This window comes from Micropterus dolomieu, linkage group LG07, assembly GCF_021292245.1.
Source record: "Micropterus dolomieu isolate WLL.071019.BEF.003 ecotype Adirondacks linkage group LG07, ASM2129224v1, whole genome shotgun sequence".
NCBI lineage: Eukaryota > Metazoa > Chordata > Actinopteri > Centrarchiformes > Centrarchidae > Micropterus > Micropterus dolomieu.
In genome coordinates this window covers 25,778,104-25,798,457 of record NC_060156.1, presented here as the reverse complement: position 1 = coordinate 25,798,457, position 20,354 = coordinate 25,778,104, and the positions used below count along the sequence as shown (strand labels likewise).

Below are 20,354 nucleotides of genomic sequence, written 5' to 3'. Positions count from 1 at the left end.
GGGGGGGGGGGGGGGGGGGGGGCAAGCCCACTCTGTGAACAGCCACTCTTTGTGGACACAGGAAGTATGGTGATGGTCACAGGGATTTCCAGCCAGGGTTTTACAAGAAAAACAACACAAGACTCCACCAGCACACAAACAGCTCCTCAACACTGACTGTACTCTTTTTTTTTTTTTTTTTTTTTTTTTTTTTTTTACCTTACTGGTGAGAAAATTTATAACATTTGACCAGAAATGAGAGATGGATTCGTGAGCGCATACTTCTTTCAACTGATCCGATAGTCATACAGTTTTTTAGAGAATCCCTGAATGCTTTGAAAACCTCTGATTTAAGAAAAAGGCCTACATTTGCAGGTTCCTTCTGGTTTTCCATGAATGCATAATGCCACCATACTGCAATCCCAGGCTGACAGTTGAAATAACGAAAGACTCAGAGATTAGATTAAATTCATTACACATACTGAGATCATGAAATGCAGTTTAGCAACTGAGTAGAAGTGCAAAAGGTAGTAGTAATGTGCATGTTTTATAGATATAAATACGCTAAGATACAGTATGAACGTGAGCAGCAGTTCCGGTTGGCAAAACATACAGTTCAGGTATAAGTACAAGTAAGATATAAGTATAGGCCGTATAATCTGTTAATATGTTGGGTACTTGTTGTGAAGTGTAGTCTTAACGTGAAAATCAATTTCCCTGTAATCGTTTATTTTATGTCAGTATAGCTGATCACATGACAGAGCATTAAGCTTCTGCTACAAAAGGTCTCAGAACTGAGAAGCTAAAGCTTTTCTATGATTAGATTGAATGGGGGGCATAGTCTGAAGCGCTTGTGACAGTAACCTTTTATAAACCAGCTTGAATACATTGTCCTTTTTCTGTTTCCTCCCAATCATGTCTCCGTCCATGCAGGTAGCCGTCCGACAGTGCAGTATGTGGCTTCACTTTCCGAGCTGCCTCAAGCCCTGCAGCCCTACTACACGCAAGGCTATGTCCTGACCGCATTGCACCCCATCATACTGTCTGTGGGCCGAACCCGCTCACTGCCCTTCAGCCTGCTGTACCGTGCCATCCTGGCCCGTCCCAGACCCAGGTACATGAATCCTAACCCTCTTTTAAACCATAAACCGCAAACCTCACAAAATAAAACTTTTGAATACTTTTCCCCTTTAGAGCTGCAAAATCCCTAAAATAAGTGAAATATTGAATACTTCCCTCATTTAGAGCTGTACAATCCCTAAAACAAGTAAAATATTAAATAATTTTACCCTTTTAGAGCTTTACAGTCCCTAAAATAATTGAAATATTGAATACTTTTCCCCCTTTAGAGCTGTACAATCCCTAAAATAATTGAAATATTGGCTTCCCCCACTTTAGAGCTGTACAATCCCTAAAATAATTTGTCTTGCGAGACAATTTTTTACCTGACGAGAAATATCGTCACAATTTAATCTTGCCCACACCCCTATGAAGAAGTGACTATTGTAAAGCATTATAAGGCAAGCTGAAGAAGAGTCTGGGTCGGAGTGAAGTTACAGGCATATAATATTGTATCATCTGCATAAAAATGGACATTGACATACTGTTTAGGAAGAATAACGTTTTTTTTTTTTTTTTTTTACATGTAATGCAAATAGTAATGGACCAAGAAAAGACCCCTGGGGAACCCCTTTTATTCAGCACCAGTCTGACTTCTCCCTGTAAGATGTGCCCAGATCATCAGGATGTTATTATCGACAGTATCAAATGCTTTTGAGGGGTCAATAAAGATCATGGTATACAAGCTCTGTGTGACTTCCCTCCCTCTGCCCCACATGCCTTCCCACTGGGCCCAAACATTCACCTCAACACTGTCTAGTAAGTAGATAAATGATAGATGAAGTCAGCTGCATATTTAATACTGAGCCCTAGTAGGAGGTCAGAGTGGCGTGCCTGGAGTAAGGGGGGGGCTATGTTTTGGTTTTTGACTTGCTCCATGATTTCTATTGGCTAGAAATCCACCCAACAACAGGGGTCCCACAGCAGCCAATGATGATGAAGTATCTCTGAAATCTTGAGGTTCGATAGGTTGGGATACTGTAACTATGATGAGAATTTTTATTTCGTAAGATGTAGCAGTGGAGTTGAATTGATGTTAATGATGGTATATTTATTTCAAAAATGTCATGGTTATTTTTACAAATCTCACTCACGTTGAAAAGGCAGTATTAACATTCATTGTCATCACTTCATTTCAATTACCTAAATTGTTGTTTACCCTTTGCGTAATTGCTTAAACAGCAGATAGTAGCCATCTCCTGCTGAGCCTTTAAATGATTTATGTGTTGGTGTCTGCAGCTCTGTGACAATTACAAGTGAACTATGAACACCTCCAGCTGGACGGGTTCATTAGGTTTGGTGCCACAAACCCAGAAACTCCCCACTGACCGGAGGAGAGAAGCTTTAACGTCAAACACTGTTACTGTTGAACTTGTCTCATAGATGTTTTTGTCTGTCTGTGTGTTGTCAGTAAGCAGATGGCGTCCATGTGTCACAGTGTGCCTATGTTGAAGGTGGAGGAGTGGCCATTACCTGGAGACTCACTGACGGGTGACACGGTCAGAGCGCTCATTGACAGGGTCAGTGATGTTTACTGCGACTCAGTAGCCACACAATTAAATCAATGAATGATGAAGATGTATTTTAAATATTACTCCAGCCCAGCGTTTCCCAACCTGGGGGCGGCACCCTACCAAGAGGTCCCAAGATATAATGGAGGGGTGACAAGATAATTTAACCTTAATATTCCTTATGGCCTCAAACGCATAAGTGAAGTAATGGATATTTTCACTTTTTCAGGCCACTAAAATACAGTATGTCAAATACTGGATATGTTCATCTTTTCAGGACATTAAGAAGCTTAAAAGAAGCTTTAAGTAAGTAAAAAACTGAATATTTTCACCTTTGGAAGACTGAAATCCTGAAGAAACTTAAATAAGGGATCCTATCTTTTCAGATATATAAAAATCCATAAAATATGTTAAATGTTGGAGACAAACCTTTTATTTGACTCTAAAATCATTAAAAAAAGTAAAGTACTGGATATTTATTCAGATATATAAAAACCCTAAAATTACTGATATATTAGACACTTGTACCTCTTTAGGCATTTAAGAGCCATCACTGCAAGTGATGCATATCACACTTTTTACACACTCAGTCTTTCTCTGGTTTCTCTTAGTTTCCAAGCACCACTACGTGTGTGGTGGAAAGTAATACTGTCCTCAGCACTGATTTGCTCTAATGGTGAGTAGATGTTTACAGTGTGTGGCTGACTCTGGGTTTGTCTTTCTGGCAGGTGAACAGCAGTGCTCGTGGGGGTGTTCGATTTGTCGGCTCGGTCCTCCAGCAGACGAGCGGGATCACCAATGGCAGGGTACACAGTCCGAAGAGGGGCTGTCGATCCCCTCCACATACCCCTCCTGGTACACCGCCTGGAGACAGAGAGCTGGAGGAAAACACCTACAGTCCTGGTGAGTTACTCGCTGCTCTTCTTCTTACACTCGTTTCTTTTATCTCTCTCTCTATCTGTTTGTTGATTTTGCTGATTTCTGTGCCTCGGCGTACCTGCTGTCACCTTAACCACTCAAGGTGATTCAGGTTTTAACCAGTAATACCCCATTCTCTATCCTGAGATTGAAACCCATCTTTCACATTTTCAGATGCGAGTACTCTAAAACTAAACTGTTCACGTACCCGAACATTAACAGGCAGTGTTGTAATAACAAACCTAAGTAATGTAGTGTTCCAGTCTTCCTCCTCATCCTCTCCCTCCCTTTCTTCCAGACTTGAGGTTGCTGGTCTTCTTCCACTCCTGGGCTCCGGGCTGCGCTCCTCTGGACTCACTGGCCTGTCAGTACCACCAGGGGGCGCTCTCCATGCGTGTGTCCAGGAAGGGCCAGGTGGTCAGCTCCTTGGAAGCTGATTGGCTGGAGCTGACTGCCGCCTACTACCGCAAAGGCTGGTCATTGGTGGACTCGTTCGTCTACTGGGACACACCTAAAGGTCGGTTTGATGTAGGATTGAGTGTTACCAACCTGTCCAGTTATAGGACAACCAGCAGTGTAGCATCACATCAGATCTCTTATTACTTGTGGTCGACCGATACGGGTTTTTCAATGGCTGATGCTGATACTTAGAGAGCAGGGCGGCTGATATATAATGCCGCTATCAAAGCAAAGTCATGTAATTCCATTATTTCACGCAGAGCACAATCTAATATACATGTTAACTCAGCCAGTAACATGTTGTTTTTGATGGAAGTTTTATTAATGAATGAAATAGAAAAAGACATCACAAAGGTTATGCTGATTTCAGAACATGACTGCTGTGTAAGGGAGAGTTCTTTCTCTACATTATTCTCTACAGTATAACATGATTAACACTAGCCAGTAATGCTGTTAGATTAGATCTGCTGTGAGTTCAAAGACGATGGTGACTGAGGAGATTTAGGGATCCGAACTAACTCTTTCAACACCTTCTCAAAACTCACAAGAGGGAGCGCTGACATCTTTCACCAGCAATTCACTGACGAGGCTGCCTGCAGACGTGTCCGTAGACACTTTCTGTTTATCGGCCTTGTGAGTGAAGGCTTGGGCAGTAATGGAATACATAGAACAGCGTTACGTAGTTTGGAAACAAAAAAATGGTAACCAAACTCAACCGTGCAACACTGCCTTTGCTTACCAGCTGTATAATTTCTGCCCAAACGGGAACCTCCGATCCTAAAAGTGAAGCTGATACGGAAGTTTCTTAAACCTGCATTCTTTCCAACAGCCAGCAGGGGTCGACTCCACTGGTTGCAAAAAGAAGTGAGATGAGGCTACTTCTCAGCTGATTTAGTACATCAGTACTAAACACTAACACTAACACTTTCCTAATGAGTTTATGGTCTCAGTCGCTAGTTTCAAGTCTTCTTCAACACAGCATGATGTTCATTTAGTAAATTATGGTCCCATTTAGAGGAAAATGGACGATAACGCAGGGGATGATTTAGGGCGGGGCTACCTTGTGATTGACAAGTCACTACCATGGCGACCTGAGTGACTCCTAAATCCAGTAAGCTAACGTTAACCAACCTAAAAGCTATCTTATTGATATTTCTTTTCTGTTGTCGTTATTTGCATATTTGGCATTGAGGTTATCCAAAGTTAAAGGAAATTAATTTTGTGATACTCAGATTAGGTTACTAAATACATTTTTAACAGGTAATTAGTGATGTTATCGGATTACATTTTTAAAGTAACCCTCACTACCCTGTTCGTGAGTGCAGACATCGGCCTATTATCTCTAGATGCCAGATATTAGCCCGAAAAAAACATTTTGACATGTAGGCATAAAAACCTAAACAATTTAAAAAATATATTTAAACTGACATTTAATTGATTTGCCTAAATAAAACCAATCAAACAAGAAAAGAAAATACAATACATAGGACTGCATTTACTGTCTCATACTTAAATTAAAAGCATATGTTAAAAAGGCCATAGGCTTTTTTTTATCTTTAATAACCGAATGACTGTCATGAAAACTCATATTACAGTGAAAAACAGTTCATTGCTACAAGCCTGTAAATAAAATTGAATGAAGAAGAAGCAGCCTCAGTGGTGTTAGTGTTTCTCCTTCCCCCTCTACCCTTTTGCATTATTATCTTTTCAAATAAAACAGTGATTCACACACATGCACAAAATCAGCCACTTCCTGTTTTGGCTGCGGTCCCTCCCTCCTCTGTCCCACCGCATCTATATTTGGCGCTTTCTTTCCGACCTTGGCGACCTCACTTCCTGTTCCTCTGCGAAGTAGCAGACGTCCACATCATCTGCAGACCTCCGGAGGCCTTTAATAAAATGGAAATAACACACACTCACATTCTGACATTCATTCACAGGCAGCAGCAGCAGCGAGAGCTCCTCTTCTCACACGAACACATGGGAGCTTACCTATTTCTAAAAACTGGGTCATTATCAACCCAAAGACGTTCTCTCACTGACACGTTGCAGGCTTTCGGCACTAAAAAGAGTAGTTTTAAATTATTTATTTTCTATCTGACAGTGAACTATACCCTTTTGAACTATATAATAATAAAAATAAACATGACAACATAAATTTTCTTTTCCACATTTGAACTTTTTGTGTGTTTCAGGCGAGCCAGTGCCCAGATCGCTGGAGGGACTGTTTGTGTATGAGGAGAGAAGCACCTGTCCTCCTGCCAACGACACCATCGTCGTAGAGCAGTGGACTGTCATCGAGGTCAGTGTGTGAGTGTGAGAGAGTGTGCCTTGCATGACCTCATTCTGATGAAAGCAGCGTGATGTGAAAATGAAGTGCAAGAATCAGGCGAGCAGTGTGATTTGTGAATGGGTGAGAGGGCACCAAGTCTTATTTTAAATGGTCAGTTCGCCCCAAATTACTAAAAACACGATTTCACTTACCCATAGTGTCTTTGCAGACATCATATTTTGGTTTTATGTGCAGAGACGACCCTGTCATGATTAGATTGTTATTCACACCACAACCGACTTTTATTCACCTCTAATGTCTTGGGGTTAGCGAAACAATCTATCTGTGTGGCTAGATGTAGTATGGCTAAATGGGGATTCAGACCAGTGCAGGGGGGTGCGTTGTTTTAAGCTAGTGGTTCTCAAAGTGGGGTCCTTTAGGGGAATCATTTTTTTCTTTAATTCCATCCATAAGTAACACAATGACAGACTGTATGACTTTGTTGATCATGGGTTTCATATACTTTATATTTAATAAAAGTGAAAAATCTTATCAAATGGGGTCTGTGGTCTAATTTGATTCAGTTTAGGGGTCCTTGATGTCAAAAGGTTTGACCACCGCTGGTTTAAGGTACCAAGTGAGACATGAAATACGATTGAGGAAGTGAAGTTTTTCTTAAAGTTTTTTTTAAACCTTTATTAAACCAGGCCTAAAAGACTTGTTTTCACGAGTGTCCTGGCCAAGACAGGCTGCAGCACAAATAACAGTTTGAGACTGATAAGAAATATTACAATTTTAGCGCAAATGATAGAATTATAAGATAAAACATTCAAAACATCTACAGTCACATGTAGCTGCATCCAACTCATTAAGGCTTATCAGAACCAAGGGTGGTTTATAGTACTCTGACAGTATTTTACCACTCACTTCACTGCAACAGTCGACAGTGACTGGCCAAAACCGCGTCATGCTGTCATATGGCATCATAGGAAACGTTGAGCCAGGTTTAAGTTATTTGAACCCATGATTTGCTTCATCTAGATTTCTGACTGCTTGTAACATATTGGCATCTTTTGGCTCTTATATCTGGATATATTGTGTTTACACCCAGGGCTCCAATGTAAAAACAGACTACGGGCCCCTCCTTCACACTCTGGCTGAGTTTGGTTGGCTGCTCACATGTGTGCTGCCCACTCCCATCATCCGACACGACAGGTAGATATAACACTCTGTAACCATAATAATGTTTGTCTGCTCTGTACAGAGACCATTTTTTAAATGCCTTTTCTATAGGCTAACTGTCTGTGTTTGTTTGTTTGTTTGTGTGCGTGCAGTGATGGGAATCTGGCCACAAAGCAGGTTGTGTTTCTCCAGAGGCCGGTCAGAGGGCAGGCGGCTGGACAACCGAGTAACCAGGTGAGAGGAGGAGAGGAGTGATAAAGTAGAGCCTGACCAATTACAGTTGTGACAAAGATATGTACTGCGGCAGGATATTATGCAGTTCAACTTTACTATTAAAGATTAAACTTAAAAGTGGTTATAATCACTATAATCACATAAATTCTCTGGTGTTGATGAAGCTCCCAAGAATTTGACGTTTATCTGTCTGGATGCAACTTTACTGTATTTCACTCTCAGCACGTTCATAGTGTTGTATTCAGGGCTGTAAAAACCATTGAACACTACCTGCTCAGCAGACAGACACAGTTAGAGACTAGCCGGTGGACATATTGGAGCTTTTAGCAGAGATGGTGGAGACCAATAACAGAGCTAAAAACAGAGAGAATATTGGACTCATTTATGTTATGATGTATGAATGTCTGTCAAGTGTAGGGATGTCACGACACCAAAAATGTAGTCGTCAATACGAACACCAGTAAAACTTTTCGATTCCCGATACCACTGTAAAAAAGCAAACAAAAACTATAAATCCCATATACTTCAACATACACTCTTTTAATAAAAACATTTGAACAGTTACAGCTGTTAAAGTTGTGAGAGGATGTCCTGCACAGATGAGAGGTGACTTGATGTCAATATATTCATAAATGAGCAAGCTAATAAATTACTTAATATGCATAACTTTTATTTACAAACTCACTGATGTGAAAAGTTCAAGGCTGGTCACTGTCTATATTGGCAGTGGTTTGAGGTTTTTATGTTGAATGATGATGTTGATGATTGAAATGGTTTGTATTGCACTTTTAAGACGGTCCCTAACTCCGCTATAGTGACAGGCACGTCGGACAGACTCGCTTCTTTGCGCTGAAAACTGCATCATTAACTTTGGTGATTTTCTGATGATGAAAACTGTGAAACGTCTGCCTTTTTAGCACACTAGACAGTGTTATAATAAATGGTCCTTCCCAGTCCTCATATTCACATTCCTACTAATTATTACTCTATTTTGAATAAACCTTTAGCTGTAAGTCGTCCCCAAAAGACAAAACTGTTACATATTTAGCATTGTAGTATTTGGCAGTTATTTATTCTGTATCGCTGATCCATGAAGGAAGACTGACTGACAGAGGTGGATCTTCAGAATCTCAGGCTGCAGCTGCTAAAGTTAGTTATTGGGCAACACTGCTCCCTGGTGTTCAAAGTTAAAGTTGCACTAGTGACTGAGAGTGAATAAAGAGAAGCTTCTCCTTTTAGATTGTCCTCTTTAAAATGGATTATTGAGATCATTGTTAACTCCAACAGTTGTAGTCTTTACAGTTTGTCTCAAGGTCAGAATCCTACAATCTGTTTGATACTAATAAACCTTCGTTTTCATGATCTGAACTGGATCTAATGCCTGTGTCTGTTCCTCCCTGTCTCCAGGCTTTGTCTCTGCACAGCGCCGTGTCCAGTCGCTCTGTAAGTCGTGCGATCAGCAGCCCCGTCCCTCCGGAGGAGCTGTCTCCAACTGCTGCAGGAGGCATCGCAGGCTTCCCGGTGTTCGGAGGGGGGTATCCCAGCGCCATGTCCCATCTGGAGGAAGGTGGCTTCGAACAGGAAGAAGGGAAAGCTGAAGTCACCTGCATGTAAGCAGGAAGTTACAGACGTATGCAGCTTCCATCCCAGACTCACGTGGAGGATTTAAACGTTGTTGGATTACAGAAGAGATGATCCAAGGGGGAAACTGGGAAAAGTCCACAGACTATTCATTCGCCATCACATTTGTGACCCTTTGCTTTTAACAGACTTTAATGTAGAAGAACTCGGCACTTTTAAAAATGTTTTTAATGAAGCCATAATGAGCGTGAGGGATTATTTAGAAGTGGATCTATGTCCAAACATTTATAAAGATTTGTTGTGGAGACAAACAAATCCATGAGGAGACACTTTCTACATTTATATCAATGTTTAGGTTTTTCTTTTCTCCAATCTCTGATCGGTTCAGGTGCTCATTGACAATTTGTTACGATACTATAAAGCACAAACACTTGCACAGATGTCTGCACATTATGGAAACGACACTGGTGGTAAAATTAGGTGGAAGGGGCTCTACTTTCTTTTGGACCCAGCTCACACGTCTCACAATTTTGATTTGGTTCTCACCTTTTTCCCTGTCCCTCCAAGATGTTTCAACACCTTCACATCAACTTCCCCCTAACGTTCTCACATGTGAAAGCGACACAGTTCAGGCAGGCTTTGTCCTCGCAGCTCCTCTCCTCTCCTCTCGTGTAGTCTGGGGCAGGATGTGAATATTTATCAGGGAGGCTCCGCATTGGTGCATGGTGACATTCGATACGTTAACCCTACCGGCCTCAGTGAAGGTGCTAGCTGCCTAAAATAGTACATTTGTTCAGGTAACAGTACTTCTCTGGGGAGGGTCTGGGGGATTTTAGAGTTCTGTGGACTCACAGTAAGGTGCTATGATTAACTTTCCTCTGTTGTAAACTGGAGATCACAGCTTGTAACATCCGCGCAAAGGACCCCACACACCCATCTAAAGTTTAGTCTGACTGGTGCCATTTCTTTATCATTCTGGAAATGGTTACTGCTAATCATGCATACGTTTTGAAAGTATTACCAGTATTTAATATTTGAGGATATCAGTGTACATGTTCAGTCACAATTGCTGCTTACTGCTTTACAGCGTATATGGTACTGGCAATACACCTGTTACCTTCTCTGTAACGGATAAGTAAGATCTTAAAACAGAAATGCATTATTATATTGAAACGATGACAACTGTATGTTTTTTAAAAGTGGTACTCCACCGATTATACACACCAGTGTGTGTTTACAGGTCACTGGAAGTGCTGCTGTGTATGTGGGAAAAGTTGCATAAAGCCTTTAGTGGTTCCAGTAAAGTAAGGTAGAAAGTTAGAAAGTATCCCGCTCCTCATCTCTGTTGATGGCTACCCATATCTCTGAACCGCCAGCGGTTGAGTTGCATTGTGGGTAATGTAGGTGGCAGGTTTTGACAAGGAAGAAGAATGTGGAACAAAAATGACTTCATCTCCAGGTTCTGCTGCATCAGTTTATAGTTTTTAAAGTGTTGTGAGTCAGACAATGTAAAAGGAGTGCAAAAGCTAAATCGGTGGAGTACTGTTTCAAAGCTATGAAAGGGATTCACTCGCTTCTTAAAGAGGACACAGTGCTGTTGTATATTGATTAGATGTTAAGTGTTGCGAATTTGGGGTTTCGACTAATTGTAATGCATGTTACTGATTTGAAAGGGATAAAATGCACCGAAAGTATAGTTTAGGTATTCCAGTGATGTACATGCTGCCCATGTTTGAGTCATAAATGTTTTAAATGAATGTATTTAGCACCACAAACATCCCCCATCAGGGTTTATTAAATGTCAGTATTAATATGCCAGACTTTCCCTTTTTTGGAGATATTTTGTTTCCTTTTATCAATTGTTTTTATTATTGTATTAAACACATCTCCCATGGTTTGTGAGTCATGTCCCATTGACAATGTCCTCTAGTGTCCATTATCATTCCAACCTTACAGACGTCATTATGCTCATTTTCATTTCATAATCTTATTTGGGGATGTAGCAGAACAGGTTTACACTGTTTAATTTTCAAACTGCTCGTAGTGCTGAGCGATATGGCCAAAAATGTAATGATTTAAGGCTGAGTTTTGCTCCTGAGTAAAAGTTAAAGAAACCAGGATATGTATTTTGTTGAGGAAAACTAATAGAAAAATTAAGTGCTGATTCATTTGTGATTCAAATTAAATAAAAAATGACAATATAGTGAACATTTGTTATATTACTATTGAGGAAAATTAAATTGCAATAGTTTTATTGCCCAACACTAACTGAACATTGCTTGAACGCTCCATTTTAGCTAAAGAGAGAAGAATCTCAATTCTATTAGATCTTTGTTGGGAGTTGCACATGTGCAGTACCTAGGTAAGGACTACAAGCCAATCCGAAGCAGAGTAGGCCGTGTAATCAAGCAAGGTTGTGTGATCAAAACAAACCTGCTTCAGTGGGTAACTGGCTTTGGTTCAACTGTACACAAAACTGAAAACACAGGCAGAATCCGAACCAGCTTCGCAACCTAGACTGGAGCAAGACGTTTCACAGTGGTAAGTTTAGTCTGTAACACTTATCTTTCATACGAAACGATTCAACTGTCTCTAGAGGATGGTAACAACTTTGTCTATTGACTGCCTGGAGGGTATGGAACGTTATTTTAGAGAGGATATTTAGGTGTTTGAGGACGTATAACACTAGCGGCTAGGCGAGCATTATGACACGTGTTACTGAAGTAAAGGCTGGACTACAATGGAGCCGTTTTCAGGCAGTTCAGGAGCAGTATTTTCTGTGGGAGATGGCAGATCCCTTTGCAAACTTATTACAAGCACACAGAAAGATAACACAATAAAGGTGGCAAGCATTATATTACCTCTTTAATTAATCCTGACGTTAACACTGCATCACTGAATAAAATCTTGACACACCCACCAGAATAATACGTCTTTTATTATTAACAGACATAATGAAAATGTCAACAGTAACAAAATTTTTAGTTCATTTAAAAAAAAACAAAAAAACAAGTGGGTTGGGTTGACAAGACTCCTCCCACAAAATAACTTAATGAGAGAGAGAGAGGGTAAAAGTAGTGAGGTTGTGCTCAAGATACTTAAATGTAGCTGATATTCCCTCAGTCCTTGTATTTACTCATCAAATGCTTAAAGCAGTTAAAAACTGGCTTACTGCAGCACAGTTTCTTCCCATAATGTCACGATTTTAGTTACTATTATGTCAAAGAAAAGGGGACTATCAGGCACATTTTACACCATATTAAAATGGGGGCATGTCACAAAGCAGGATCAGGTAACCAACAAGCCTTCCTAAATACTCTGATGTTTCAGAGGCCAAACACTAAGAATATCTGACTTCTAGTACACGTACAAAGCTAGAGATTTTAAGTTTTTCTTTGTTCACTACCACACAAGCCACACACCTACATTGTGTTTTAATAGCATTATTAAGTCAGCGGGCTAATGTAGTGATCCATTTTTAAATGGGACACCCCCCAAAAACAAACAAGGCTGGTAGGCAACACAAGCAAATAGAGAACAGAAGCAGACACGAGAAAAAGTGAAGCACCATCAGAAAAAAATGATAGTGAATTAAGAGAGAGGGGGAGTGGGGGTTATATACAGATACGGGGGGGATGTCAGTGTGTGCCTTTGTCAACAATACAGGTCACCATGATTACATAGGGGTTTTTTTGCAAATCCAGCTGCTTAAAGAAGATTAAAAGGAAAAGAGGATTCCCCTAAAGGAGTAGTGTGAGAGCGGAGCTGTATCAAGAAACAACTGCTTAACTCCAGAGAGACACATTGTGAATAAGATTGGACAGAGGCATGGCTGAACACTCTTTACCCTTACTTCCTTTGAGATAGACACAAGGGTGGAAGGACATAGACAGTGTAATACACTGGTGTGTGTGTGTGTGTGTGAGTGTGTGTCCTGTCTATGCAGGGTGTGTGAATGTATCTCTGTAATGTGTTTTTACATGTGTCTCCTTTATGGCAGCAACTGTATCTTAGGCCTCGCTCTCCCCAGCTGATGAGGTGTTCTGCACTTCCTCCTCCAGAATGGGCACGATCAGGTTGTCCTTAGACATCAGGTTGTACTTCATTACGAAGCGAGTGAACCGGTGACACAGGAACGTTTCATTCTGATCACATAAAAAAAGAAAACACTGTAATACTGCAATTGTAGCATCCTGACTGTGCCTGTCTTGTCGTTTTAACAGTTTAAATCAGTTCATGGTGCTCTGAGGAAGGTTAAAAACGGAGTCATGTAACAGTTGCATTGGGATCTAGTTTAGAAATGACTGTGCATGGGGCTAATATTTATCAACATGAAGAGTACACTCATTATGTCCTCATGTCTTTGATACAAAGTTTGAATTTAAGAAAATACCTAACAACAACATTCCAGTCAGTGATGGCAAAGGAATACTCTTGAAAATAAGTTGGTGTAATTGATTTGTAAAATATTTCTAATGAAACTTACCTCATACTTATCAAATATCTGGCGGTGGTGGAAGTAGGCATGAGAGAATATCCTATAGATGCGACGGCAGACAGAGCCCAGTTTGGCCACTGATGACTCCTTGATGCTCACCCTAGAAAGACAAATCAGACAATAAGTGGGGTTTACATCAAGCAGGAAGCTTCCGGTCTGAGACGTGAATCCAATGCGGATGTCCCTTCAACCTGCATTCTATTGAACGGCCAACTTTAGCATTTAACTGAAATCATGATTGCTTGTTGAGTTGAAGGCTAGCCAAAGTAAGCCGCGGTCCTCAGCTGAAAATGTGCACACGTGCGTTCGTTGTTGTGGTTGGGCCGTGAGTTTGGGCTGTAACGTCAGTCATGAGTTAACTTGGTGTCGGGGAGCTGCACCTTAGGATAACTTGTATAGCACTCGGGTGATGTTTGTGTTGGGAAAGCAGTTGTCTGGTTGTTGGTCTGTTGATGTTCGTCTGATGTTTGCTGTATGACACACTATGAATTTCCGAAAGGACGAATAAATATCTCATCTATCAACATACACAGCTGATCCCGTTACGGGCAAAAGTACTTCTTAAACGATGCACTGATGAACCCATTAAATAATCTAGTAGAAGCTTCGCGTACTAAAATCATTGTGAGCTGCAGCCCCAATAATTACCTCAGTAAACACTGTCCTGATGAGTTTATGGTCTCAGTCACTCGTTTCAAGTCTTCTTCAACACAACATGATGTTCATTTAGTAAATTATGGTCCCATTTAGAGGAAAACAGACCATATAGCAGGGGATGTTTCAGGGCGGGATTATCTATGATTGACAAGTAGTTACCATGGCGACCTGTCAATCAGGCTAGAGTGACTCATACCCACAGCACTGTGTAAATTTAACCTGCGCCAAACTCAAGGGTTCAAAACGGGAGTCCAAAAACCAACAGGTGACGTCATGATGACTACGTCCACTTCTTATATACTATGGTCTATGGTCTACATCCAGCTGTTTTTTTATGCGCAAACCTGAGTGGAGATACCGCACATTCAAAAAATGTTTTTATGCTTAATGCAGGTGGAAAAGTTGGCATATCACTACAAAGAATAAAGTCCAGTGGAAACTGATTCAGCGAATACATCATAACGTACATGAAGTAGGTGACATTAAGTTTCTGTGGAGCGATGAGACTGAAACCTTCCTTAAATTAATACATGAAACAAATGCCATATTTCCATCATCTTTAAGAAAGCCTTTCTTTTGGCTGCCAATGAATCTATACTGATTCATACGATGACCGAACAGTGTTTCTCCTAATGACACAATCAAAATTGCTCCTCTGAGCTGAGAGAACGTCGGCCATGTTGATCTTGAATTTGTTTCCTACCGTAAAGCAATATTTTAGTGCTAACAAACATCATCAAAATGTTGTGTTTCATCAACGCTCTAAAATACAACACATCTTTGTAGCTTCCATGTTGTTTCCACATAACAATTTAAAAAGATCCTAAATGCACAAAAGGCAGGCAGAGCGCCTTCCCAACTCGGGAAATGGGACCAACCAAGGAACGTGTGAATGCACCAGATCACGTGAAGTCCATCAGAGTGATCTGGGGGATTGAAATCTCCTAAAAGAATCGGTACTCCACAAACATGACTCATTGTTAATCTGTCCAGTTAGCTGTTAGAGACTATTCAATTCAAATTAGCTTTATTGGCATGAATGTATAACAACAATAATGCCAAAGCATGATACAAACTACTAGCTAGTGAACACAGCTGAGCATTTAGCAGCTAAAGAGACAGATATTTCCCTCAGGACTTTGCCCCCAAGCGGCCAAAAAATAAATTACACAATTATTGCAGCTATAAGGAAGAGGACTGACCTGCTGGGGAAGTATTTGTTGCTATTGAGAAGACAGGCAGCTCCGTCCAGCGTGTGCCTGGTGTAATCAATGGCAGGGCACTGTGGATGCAACAGCAGCACAACACATGTTTATTCATCTTACCTCTCACAAAGGCAGAGACAAATAAATCACGCCATCTTGGCTCACCTCTTTGGGTGTTTTGTGGGCAGCACATAAAAAGATCCACTGTTCTGTGGCTGTCATCTGGGTGCAGGTGTCTGGATGGCACTCACTCTGGAGGAGGAAAGACGAGCATTCACTACAGCTGACATGACGTTGACACAAAACCTAATGAACACACCTTAAACAACACCTTTGATGGAAGGACCTACCTGTCCTCTCCCCTTTTTCATCAATTTGTGATACTGAACAGCGACTTGATTCAGTGTACTATATTGTAATTGACATTGTCGTGGTTACTTTGTGCAGATCTGACTGTGAAATTTTGAATGTAAAATTGATTTCTTCCACAAATTTAACAGCAGACTCCTCCAGTATGAAGAAAATCATTGATTTTGGGGTCCCCTTTACAAAACAGGTAAACCAAATCATCTTTTTTCTTTAAAACCTTTAAATTGCATTTAATTGAAATATTTCCTTTTGATACGGACACAAAATTGAGACAAAATCCTTAATAGGGATGCACAGAAATAAAAAGCCGAAAATAATGAAAAAATGTGCCGAATACTGAACAAGTACATTCTCTTTTTTTACATTTATTTTGCCCTTTTTTTGGGTTGCACAAATTAAATAGTCAAAATGTGCTTTTTAGTCAGTGTTTCCCACAGGATCTGGAGAGACCATGGTGGGTGGGTCCAAGGTCCGAGAGGGTCCAGTAAAGTAAATTACATGTGTCCCTTTACTTTTAATGGACACATGTAATATGTTATACTTTCTGTGAATATAACCCAATTAATCTTATTGCCATACCGTATAGACACCTTATTTTGAAAACCGGACGTTGTCACATGTGTAAGTCCGACCCAACTTGATAAATAATGTTGTATGTGGTTCTCGTATCATGCAACATGAAGACTTCACAGCCTCTCTTCATGTAGGACTCTCATACTGCAACACTTGTCTTCGTAAAGACAGAAACTGACAGGATAAAGTCTCTAACCTGCCTGTCAGCTCGCACTGGGCCATTTCAGTGGATTTACCGTAAAGGCTTGAATACGTGTGCACTCCAAATGTAGGTGTGGCTAGCTTAATCGCCTTCTCACAAAGGAGTGACAGAAACACTCAAAGCGGGTCAGGCAGAATAGTGTCTCTGATTTTTGCGTCTTTCTTGGACACTTTAAAATGCTTCCACACAGCCGACATGTAAACCTAATTGTTCGGTAAAATTTAGTCCGTCTTTTGACATATTAGGCCGAACACCAAAAGTGTTTCTTTTGCTGAACATTCGGTGCATCCCTAATTCTTAAGCATCGTCAAATCAGGATGGATGGATGATATCTTTATATGATAGATATCTTTATCTATGTATAATTATATAGATCTCTGGTACATCTTAGATCACTTACCTGCAGTTTTACAGCTAGTCCATTGAGCTCCAGGCAGAACTGCCTACGAATAGGACAGAACAACAGCAGAGTTAAAAGAAAAACATGAAAGAATGATCAGATCCATCTACGATTTCTGCTTCTGCAACCAGGTATTGGTCAAACAAATGTATTGGGAAGGGGTTACAGGTTAGTTAAAGGCTGAGAGCATCTATACTGCACCTTCTCTCCCTTTAATAATCATGATCATGTGAAACTTTCCTCTAGAAATCCACAAACCCAGGACATCTGTGTGTGAAGTGTTCTCATTAATCTTTAACAAAACAATAAACCCATTAATGGCAATATCTGTAGGAACCTTCAGCAGAGCGTAACTTTTGTAACATAAGGTTGAATGCTGTAACAGTTGCTTCATTGTTAGCTCAACGATTAATCCTCTTAACTTGGAAGGCTGCCGGCTCTCCTTTTATACAAGAGGATCAGTCATACAAACTTTAAATGGATCACTTAAGTTTGTGGAGCAGCTATCCCTTCCTGCATTTTTATTAATTAATGTCATTCATAAGTCAATTTTGACATTTTTATTTTATTTTGAGAGCTAATCCAGGCATATTTTGCTTTTAGGATATTGTTGGTTTTATTTTAATTTTCCCTTTTAGATATTGTTTTAGTTTTATTTCTTTTAGCCTTGATCCTCTAATCTAGGATATCTACGGTCCACTGCAAAATGACAGGCTTTTTTAAGTCTAACTGTATTGATTGTTTTTCTTTGTCATCGATATTATAAACACTGTTTTGCTGAATTGGGAAGAATGACTAAATTCAAGTGTTCAAAGAAAAGTAAAATCCACAAGCCCTGAACCATCCAAGGACATATGAAAATGTCCCCAAAACATTTTGAATCAAACTTTAACATACCTGAGGTGCTCGTACTTCCACACGCCTTCGTCCTGACCCTCCGGAGGCTCCAGGATTTTGTCGATATTGGAGCAATCTGATCTGATGTTCTGCTGAATGTACTGAAACAGAACCATCGAACACACTTTAGTATAAAAGTAATACACTGGTAATAATATCTACACTAACTGTAATTATTCTACAGTCAGGCTGTTTGTGGTAAAAATAACTTTTCTACTACTGAAGTATAAAAGCAAAGCTACTACATAAAATTTAAAATGAGAGGTGAACAGGATCTTCTGTGTGAAAAATCTGCAAGTGAAATGATCAGGTATTAACTGGCTACGCAGAACATTATCTTATAAAACTGTACCTAACGTTGGAGCTAAGCAGTTTTCAGCTTGTTGTATTTAGTGATTTGTGTTTCTCAATGAAGATAACAATTAATACAATTGACAAGTACAATTAACTTTTAATCCCGAGCGGGAAAAGAATTTTAAAAAATACATACTGGATAATGAATTTATATTATTCTAAATACTCTCACCAACACCAGAAGAGGTTCATAAATTCAGACTTATTCCAGAGAATATTACAGTCTGTTTCATCTGGTTTTATACAGCTAATAAATTGTAAATGAAAGCTTCTATAACATCAGCTGCACCTGTAACATCAAGCAGGTTGTATTTTTTTTTAAAGGCGATTGTGTATAGTGTTTATTTTTTTGCACCAAACACTCTGCAAGAAAGAATATTTAGCTAATTTCTACCTGACCAAAAACATTACGTTAACACTTAAATACGGTAAAATAAAATAAGAGACCGCTAACATAAGAGACACAACTGAATTATGGTGACCCTACTCTCTTCCCATTTCCTCACAGACCAGATGTGAGGTCCACAGCTGGTCCCTTAAAGTGTGAAATTCCCTCTTTGTGTTTCCTTGCTGTGCTGCAGCAGCGCAACAGTAACACAAAGTGTGTGTGTCGTACTAAAAAGACTAACTTTGGAGGGTACTCACTAGGTTTGGCTAACTCTCTCTCTAACCTGACTTTAATTAATTAAGCTCTACATAAACCTCAGCTGACTTTAGGAATGAATGTTTTCACTCAATTAGGAAAGTGGATGTGTCCCCCCTCGCTTACACTGAACTAGTGTTAGGATGGGATCTCTTCATGGCAAGTATGGACAAGAGAAGGAATTACAGTAAATATTCCTCCTGTCATCTCAGTGTACATATAGTACTGGCTTTCAGCAACTGCTCAGAGTCTGCTCAAGTTATGGTGTGCAGCATGACATCAGATTTAACTCTAAGAAGAGTTATCATGATTGCAAAAACAAAGGAGAAGAAATAATTTTCCTTATTTTTATGGCAGATTAAGAGCTAAATAAAGTAAGATATTTGAGTCATATAATCAGGGGTCATTTGTGTCACGATGACGATATGCAGCGCCAGCGTTACAAACTGTATTGACAAGCCAATATGCTGGCATACTAAAGCCTACAGTACTCCCCTTTATACAGCCCACCTGTGGTGCAATTATAGTAAATAGTAAAAAGGCTGAGGTGGCATTCAATGATGCATTCAGAATCTTGCTTAAGATCCCAAGATGGACAAGTGCAAGTCATGTTTGTGATAATAATGTTCCCACCCTTCACGCTGTATGGAGGAATTTCATGTATAAAATGATGTGTCAGCTACTAAAAAAATAAAATCATAATGATTTTAACAGAGCCTGCACTAAGTGACACAAAGTATTCCTCTTGTTTTTGGACAAATGGGAACAAATGTCTGTATGCATTTTAAATCCCTGGAATGTGAAATGACATGATCTTGTACATACAGTGGGTACGGAAAGTATTCAGACCCCTTTAAATTTTTCACTCTTTGTTTCATTGCAGCCATTTTCCAAAAATCAAAAAAGTTCATTTTATTTCTCAGTAATGTACACTCAGCACCCCATCTTGACAGAAAAAAACAGAAATGTAGAAATTTTTGCAAATTTATTAAAAAAGAAAAACTGAAATATCACATGGTCATAAGTATTCAGACCCTTTGCCGTGACACTCATATTTAACTCAGGTGCTGTCTATTTCTTCTGATCATCCTTGAGATGGTTCTACACCTTCATTTGAGTCCAGCTGTGTTTGATTATACTGATTGGACTTGATTAGGAAAGCCACACACCTGTCTATATAAGACCTTACAGCTCACAGTGCATGTCAGAGCAAACGAGAATCATGAGGTCAAAGGAACTGCCTGAAGAGCTCAGAGACAGAATTGTGGCAAGGCACAGATCTGGCCAAGGTTACAAAAAAA

At 39.9% G+C, this 20,354-nt stretch overlaps 2 protein-coding genes across 4 annotated transcripts in view; one reads left to right on the top strand and one right to left on the bottom strand.

Moving 5' to 3' along the window:
- Window positions 1–11,150, top strand: part of rftn2 (raftlin family member 2) — a 24,132-nt gene extending 12,982 nt beyond the window's left edge. The window contains exons 2-10 of one of the 2 annotated variants that reach the window (XM_046053159.1): window positions 913–1,093; window positions 1,638–1,700; window positions 2,510–2,618; window positions 3,338–3,512; window positions 3,826–4,044; window positions 6,182–6,288; window positions 7,370–7,473; window positions 7,593–7,674; window positions 9,082–11,150. In XM_046053159.1, coding sequence (XP_045909115.1) covers window positions 913–1,093; window positions 1,638–1,700; window positions 2,510–2,618; window positions 3,338–3,512; window positions 3,826–4,044; window positions 6,182–6,288; window positions 7,370–7,473; window positions 7,593–7,674; window positions 9,082–9,288 — 1,247 coding nt within the window. In that variant the 3' untranslated portion in view covers window positions 9,289–11,150. The remainder of the gene's footprint in view (window positions 1–912; window positions 1,094–1,637; window positions 1,701–2,509; window positions 2,619–3,337; window positions 3,513–3,825; window positions 4,045–6,181; window positions 6,289–7,369; window positions 7,474–7,592; window positions 7,675–9,081) is intronic. The other variant, XM_046053160.1, reaches the window with a different exon arrangement.
- A 1,024-nt stretch (window positions 11,151–12,174) lies between these two features.
- LOC123973278 (MOB-like protein phocein) overlaps window positions 12,175–20,354 on the bottom strand; it is a 15,143-nt gene continuing 6,963 nt past the window's right edge. For both annotated transcript variants that reach the window (XM_046053158.1, XM_046053156.1), the window contains 6 exons: window positions 18,057–18,157; window positions 17,160–17,202; window positions 15,781–15,867; window positions 15,613–15,692; window positions 13,742–13,853; window positions 12,175–13,400 (listed from right to left, as the gene is read on the bottom strand). In XM_046053158.1, coding sequence (XP_045909114.1) covers window positions 13,266–13,400; window positions 13,742–13,853; window positions 15,613–15,692; window positions 15,781–15,867; window positions 17,160–17,202; window positions 18,057–18,157 — 558 coding nt within the window. In that variant the 3' untranslated portion in view covers window positions 12,175–13,265. The remainder of the gene's footprint in view (window positions 13,401–13,741; window positions 13,854–15,612; window positions 15,693–15,780; window positions 15,868–17,159; window positions 17,203–18,056; window positions 18,158–20,354) is intronic.